Below are 6,790 nucleotides of genomic sequence, written 5' to 3' on the forward strand. Positions count from 1 at the left end.
GCTGCAGTCCCTCGTTCTCCCCCAGCCGATGAGCCACCAGGCACAGCCCGGGACTTCAGCCCGGCACCACACCCTGCTCCGGCGGCCTTGTGCAACCGGTGTGGTTTCCACATCATCCCCCACCCCCGCTTGAGAGACCGCTGTGCGCTGCTTTACCCGCCATTTCTCCTGTCGTCCTCCCCCGCCGCCTGCCTGAATTATTTCTTCCCCTAATCGGCCATTAAAAGTGCGTGTGGCCCCAGGGACCTGGCTGTTGGGAAGGGTACTGGGAGTGACCCTACAAAGGGCTGCATTTGAAATACAGCATTTAATATACCACCTCTGGCTACTGGCTCTCCCCTAACCTGCTTCTTTCAGGGGAATAGCACTCTAAAACCAAAAATTTTGAGGATTAAGTGTAACTGAGAAATGCTTGAGTGGGTCCCCCTCACCAGTCCTGCACATTAAAGTTCTTACAGTGCAAAGGGAGAATTTGGCACATGGAGAGAGTGCACTACGCTGGGCCACGCTTCAGACTTGGGCAAATGAAGACTGATGTATCTTGGTTAACTTTTCCTAAATATGGGCACTGCTGGCTTCCTGTTCCCCCACCCCCCCAACTTTCCTTACCTGCTCTGCCAATGCTGCCTGGCCTTTCCTGCTCTGAACAAGTTGCTGCCTGTTCAGCACTAACTTTAGAACCACGTTGTGTCTATACTTGCATCCATCTGTAAGGCTGCCCCTGCTGTGGGCTCTTCAGGCAAGGCAGAAGCTGGGAAAGCTTGGTGTTGGCTTCTGCAGGGACCCTGGGGTAAAAAGCGCAGTACTCCCATCATCATTGTCGTGGTATTTCAGTACACCCGTGGCTGTCAGATTAGAACCTGTACAGCCAGGCTGCTATGCAGCTGGTAGCTAAAAAAACTGAGGGTGGCAGAGACCGTAACACCAGACTCTAGACATCTTAATTCAAAACCATGCAGTTTCACTTTAAAACAAATCCATAAAGCTGACTTTGAGGATAACACTGCTTAAGAAGGGCTTGCCTAAGCATTGTACAACTTCAGCTCTGGAAAGGCTTCAGGGCACAGAGTACCAGTTTTTCCGGGCAGTAGAATGGAGATTGCCAGACCACGCTGTGCTTAGCAGTATTAAAATGGCTTCCTTTACCTAAACGTAATATGGATGATCATTTAGAACATTCTACTAATGCTGCTGGAGTGCCACCCAGCTATATCATCAGTGGTTCTCAGGCTGTACTTGAGGAAAAGTTACAGAGTTTTAACGGTGCATTGTCATCATTAATTCAGTTTTTTAATCATTTTGCTGCATACAGGCAGTACTGCCAGATGCTTTAGGCATGTGATTTATATTCCTTTTCATATCAGCCTGGAATAAAGTCCATCTTGCTTGATGCAAATATTCTGGTGTCAGTAAAAGCTGCAAAGCCTGGAGAAATAATATGTTGCTTTCTTTGCAGCAGTACACCATGTCTCTCAAGGATCAGCTCATCCACAATGTCCACAAACAGGAGCATAGTCATGCCCACAATAAGATCAGTGTGGTTGGTGTGGGTGCAGTTGGAATGGCCTGTGCTATCAGCATCCTGATGAAGGTAAGTGTCAAGCTTGGGATGAAGTAGCACAGTTTTGATGACCTGAGGCATAAAAGAGGGGCAAAAAGTAATCTTCCTCATTAGACTAATTGGGCTAGCACACAGGATGAACTTTTGGTTGTCTGTTCTTTTCTTTGGGCCTGAAATGAAGCAGCAATCTTCAAGCTATTGACAGAGAACAAATAGCTGTAGTTCTTGTAAACCAAGTTTATCCTACTATCAGACAGAACATGCTCTATGCATCGTTTTGACTTGAAAGCTGCACTTACTTTTGAATGACTTGCAGAATTCCTTCTAAGAACTGAGGCATCATTTTGTCTGAAGCAGAGTGTCATGGAATACTTCTTTGAGTGTGGACTGGAAAAAGTGGTCCTAGACACTTGGACTTCTCCTCTGCATTGCATTGTTAAATTGAAAATGCTGTATTCAACATCAGGCTTGCTTTTATTAACTGTAAATCAGGTTGTTTATGAACAGCTATTAAATTACTCTTCATCATTGTCATGCTAAGTTGCACAACTATTCCACACAGAATGTGGATGTGAAAAGTACAAAACTAACTCAATAAAGTGGATATCCCAGGAGACTAATTAAAGTACTCTGCCTGGGAACATGTAAAGTGATACAGATGAGCAAAGTTGCTTAAATAGGTAACTGCTTTTAAAAGAGTTGTAACTTCACAGTTTACAAATCGTGTACTTTGCTCAAAGAGGCAATAAACTTACTGTTTAATCTTGGTCTCTTGTAGGACTTGGCTGATGAACTTGCCCTTGTTGATGTTGTGGAGGACAAGCTCAGAGGAGAGATGCTAGATCTCCAGCATGGCAGCCTCTTCCTTAGAACACCAAAGATCGTTTCTGGCAAAGGCAAGTAGTTGGCTCTAATGTGCTTGTTATTTCCAAATGGAGATAGCCACTTTGGATCTCAAACTGGTCATCTAAGCCTAGCACTTAGCCTGTCATCCTAATTGTCAGGAGGAAAGCTCACTTGGTTTCTACTCAGCTGACATTCCATTTTGTACACCTTGTTAAGGCCAGTCTAACTATGAATCCTCTGTTCTGGAGTTCATCGCTCAGTACAGAAAGATGAATTTCTTAAGTACTCCTGCAAGCTTTGAGAATTTTTTTTCACAGCCAGTTAGGCCTGGAACATGTTACTGATTATTTCTTGGCCACACGTCTGACAGCTTTAAGTTTAGTAGCAACCTGACTAGGACAAATGCTAGCCATCTCATACCTTAGTTAATGTGCAGCTCCAGTGTCTGCAGGTAGTAAGTCATGAGGGCAGAGCCTTCTTCCTCATCTACACAGTACTTGCACTGGATGCCATCCTGACCGCCACCCCATACCTGTCTGTGCCTGAGAAGTATGTAATACCACTGCCCAATTCTACATGTTAATATTTTGACATACCCTTAGGATTGCTGCTTGTGGCAACTTTCTATAGAAGCAAAGTCTAGGGTAACAATTACCAGGACAATTTCAGCACCCTCAAACTTGAGAATTTTAGATATCAATACTAAAAAGAACTGAGAACTCTTATTCCAAGCCATGTGTAAAAAGAGGTCATGTTTGACACGGCTTTTTGTCTGCAGATTACAGTGTGACTGCACACTCCAAGCTGGTCATCGTCACTGCTGGTGCCCGTCAGCAAGAAGGGGAGAGCCGCCTTAACTTGGTCCAGCGCAATGTGAATATCTTCAAATTCATCATTCCCAATGTTGTTAAATACAGTCCTGACTGCAACCTGCTTATTGTCTCAAACCCAGGTTTGTCTTGTGTTGCCTTAACAAGAGGATTTGGCTTAGAGAACAGTGGTTTCTTCAGTAAGGTGACATTAGTATACTAATATGACCAGGCATAGGCTTTTAGAAAACTCTTATGCCGCATAACCGCATAGTGAAAAGTGTCGTCTTCCCTCTCTGCACTCAGCAAGCTGGCCATCTCAGACATAAACCAAGTTGCCTCCAACTTTGGTCTTCAGTTGCCTTTTAAGTAACCTTTGGCATAGGACACAGTAAGGGGCACTGAAAATTGCACTTGTAGCATAAACAGCCTCTCAAGTCTGCTCTTAAAACATTCTGTTAGCCCACTGCAGGGCCTGGCAAAGAGCATTACTTCTTTATTCTCTATTCCACATAGCTAGTGTGCAAATAAAATCCTCACAGATGAACAGAAGATACCATCCTAGTTGCAGACTGCTCATGAGTGACACTTGTTATCCTCCCTTTTCTACTTACAGTGGATATTTTGACCTATGTGGCCTGGAAGATCAGTGGCTTTCCTAAACACCGTGTCATTGGTAGTGGCTGCAACCTGGACTCTGCCCGTTTCCGCCTTCTCATGGGAGAAAGACTGGGCATCCATCCTCTGAGCTGCCATGGATGGATTGTTGGAGAGCACGGAGATTCCAGTGGTAAGGGTGAAATCTGGCTGGCTGTTACACAGAACTCTTTCTGATAGTTTGTTTGCAAGAAACATCTCCAAAAGCTACAGAAGAATGTTGCTCAAAAGCCTTTGCACGGCAGCACCTTAAGAATGCAAGTCCTGCTTTAAGTCATCTGCGGCAGAGAGTAACCCTAGATGAGCTATATTTGACCTGAGTTACTCTGCTTGAAAAAGGTCATTACTGTAACTCGATGAGGCTAAAAATTTTTAGGCTAAGTTGTTCCCATGACTCTCCAAAAAAACAAACTGAAGAAGCAAGAGGGTAAAGTTCTCTGCAAGGGACTCCCAAAGATCGGCACTAGACCTAGTGGTAGTCACTCTGTTTGTCTTCACTGGCGTCTCTTGATTACTTCAAAAACTATATATAGGAATTGAAGTGCAGAGGCAAGTCCAGAGGACAGAAGGAGCAGCTTTCTCCTTACTTAATCTGTACTTTCTCTAGCAGCACCAGAGCAGTACTGGCTGCTTCCTGACGCTCAGGAGGACTCATTTGGAATACATTCTTATTTTGAGAAACCTTTGCAAAAGAAAGTTACTGTCATTTTAGTTCATGTTGCTGAGGTGTTTTGCTTTAATAAAGGTATAGTTCAACATTGTGACATGATGTATAAAGAAAGATATTTATATGCTCCTAGGTTCTCAGCCTGCATTTTAGATTGGCCTCATAAGTCATACTGTATTTAACATCCTATCTAAATCATAGTGACTTGTTGCAGATTAATCCAACTAGATCTTATATTAACTGTTAATTGGAGGAGGACAAAATTAAGTGTGTTCTTGTAAGGTAATTAATCTATGTGCAACTCTCAGTACCTGTCTGGAGTGGAGTGAATGTTGCTGGCGTCTCCCTGAAGGCTCTTCATCCAGACTTGGGAACTGATGGAGACAAGGAACACTGGAAGGAGGTTCATAAGCAGGTGGTGGACAGGTAAATACAGATATTTTTTTTTCAACATGACAACAAATGATGAAGAGCTATAGTACCTCTAAACTGCAGTATCCATCTCTGTTTTCATATATACCATAGTAGCCCAAAACCAAATGTCAAGATGCAGACATAATAGAACTTCAAATAACATTTTAAGGTATAATGTAGATTTGGGAGAGTTAATTTTTCATAGTTAGTGAACTTCAAATTAGGGAAGTGCTTTAACTTAGAAGTTTCCAGTATAACTGCTGGGAGTAGCCCTGATCTAGTTAGTGGTGTCCCTGCTCACTGCAGGGGGGTTGGACTACATGACCTCTAAGGGTCCTTTCCAACCCAAAACATTCTATGATTCTATGGAAATGCAAATAGAATTATTCACTGCTGAGTTCATTTCAGTCCTGTCAGCAAATCCGTCAAGTTTCTGATGTCTCCAGATTGATTAAGGCACTTCCAAAAGCCCTTCTTAGAAACTTAGAAAAATTTCAGTTGATGGTACTTGTGTTTTAAGGAGTAATTTTCTCTCTGCAGTGCCTATGAGGTCATCAAACTGAAGGGATACACATCATGGGCTATTGGCCTTTCTGTGGCAGATCTAGCTGAAACTATGATGAAGAATTTGAGAAGAGTGCACCCGATCTCTACAGTTGTTAAGGTGAGCAGCCCTTTTTTTGCTAAGTTTTGTCTTACTGAGAACTCAAAACCTTGGGGATTCTGAAGAACAGTGATAACTTTCTAGTTTAAGTTCAACTAAGTTTAGTTGGGTTTTCCTGATAGGGTATTTTATAAAATACATAGACATACATGAATTCTAGCCTAATTATCTTTACCAACTTTTCAGGGCATGTATGGAATAAAAGAAGATGTCTTCCTAAGTGTTCCTTGTGTACTGGGCAATAGTGGCATCACTGATGTAGTGAAGATGATCCTAAAACCCGAGGAAGAGGACAAATTAAGGAAGAGTGCAGACACACTCTGGGGAATCCAGAAGGAACTACAGTTTTAAATCTGCCTAAGCAGTTCACTCTTTGCAGTTTAACGGGTTTAGTGGTTTGTCTTACGTTGCACTTTCTAAAGTAGGTCAAATCTTTCAATGTACGTATCTCAACTAGAACATGCAGCAAGCTCAAATCTGAACAAATGAGCTTCCTGAAGATAGCATTAGGCAACTATTCTAGGGCTTTCCCTGTTCAGACACCCATGTTCTTAGCCACAGCTAGATAACCTAGTCAGTCTTGTACAGTGAAGTGGTGTGGCAGAAATCCAGCATTCAAAGCAGCACTGCCTAGAAAACCCTTTGCCTTTTCCTCCTCTTGTTTAACGTTGGTTCAGAACAATAAGTAACTAATGATTACACAATGTGAAACCAAAGACTATTTTCTTGCAGTTAAAGGATTGTCAAGCCAATTGACCAACCTTCTCTGCCAGCTGAATAGCTTAAATATTTCACTGTTGGTAGGTCCAAATATATTTTCCTAACACTGCTTTGGAATTTTTGTGTGTACTTTTTTTTAGATAAATTTGTGTACCGTATCAGCCTTGTTGTAAGTTTGTCTCCTGAGCATGTTTAAAAAATGTTAAGGTTTCTGTATGCAACAAGACAGTGACTGTCCAACTGTAGTACCAGCTCCAATACCAAATAAACCACAAACTGTTATTTCTGTCTCCTTGTTTTTCTTTATAGGGATTTGTCTCCAAAGTGCAGCTCTACTTGTACCCATTTAAGTCAAACAATTCTATTTCTTCAGTCAAGCTAACTCAAACCTCACCTGTGTGATAAGGCTGTGTGCAGCTGCTCTGTTGTAGGCTCCAGATATTTATGCAGTG

General features: G+C 42.4%; 1 protein-coding gene and 1 long non-coding RNA gene across 2 annotated transcripts in view; one reads left to right on the plus strand and one right to left on the minus strand.

The window, feature by feature from the left end:
• LOC118451939 overlaps positions 1-2,400 on the minus strand; it is a 4,741-nt gene extending 2,341 nt beyond the window's left edge. The window contains exons 1-2 of the long non-coding RNA XR_004841538.1: positions 2,317-2,400; positions 1,861-2,042 (exon numbers count right to left, since the gene is read on the minus strand). This is a non-coding gene — a long non-coding RNA (uncharacterized LOC118451939). The remainder of the gene's footprint in view (positions 1-1,860; positions 2,043-2,316) is intronic.
• On the plus strand, positions 1,430-6,622 carry LDHA (lactate dehydrogenase A). The gene is made up of 7 exons (XM_009635441.2): positions 1,430-1,591; positions 2,340-2,457; positions 3,186-3,359; positions 3,833-4,006; positions 4,849-4,966; positions 5,495-5,618; positions 5,805-6,622. The coding sequence occupies exons 1-7, from the start codon at positions 1,439-1,441 to the stop codon at positions 5,967-5,969; spliced, it is 1,026 nt and encodes a 341-aa protein (XP_009633736.2). The 5' UTR covers positions 1,430-1,438; the 3' UTR covers positions 5,970-6,622.
• The last annotated feature ends 168 nt before the right edge of the window (positions 6,623-6,790 follow it).

This window comes from Egretta garzetta, unplaced genomic scaffold (genome assembly GCF_000687185.1).
Source record: "Egretta garzetta isolate BGI_Z169 unplaced genomic scaffold, ASM68718v1 scaffold133, whole genome shotgun sequence".
NCBI lineage: Eukaryota > Metazoa > Chordata > Aves > Pelecaniformes > Ardeidae > Egretta > Egretta garzetta.

Bases quoted from the DNA above. Each gene is read 5' to 3' on its own strand.
- LDHA (XM_009635441.2), top strand. From the start codon at position 1,439: ATGTTGCTTTCTTTGCAGCAGTACACCATGTCTCTCAAGGATCAGCTC. The intron at 2,458-3,185 runs GCAAGTAGTTGG...TTTTGTCTGCAG, and splicing joins AAAGATCGTTTCTGGCAAAG to ATTACAGTGTGACTGCACAC. The intron at 3,360-3,832 runs GTTTGTCTTGTG...TTCTACTTACAG, and splicing joins GCTTATTGTCTCAAACCCAG to TGGATATTTTGACCTATGTG.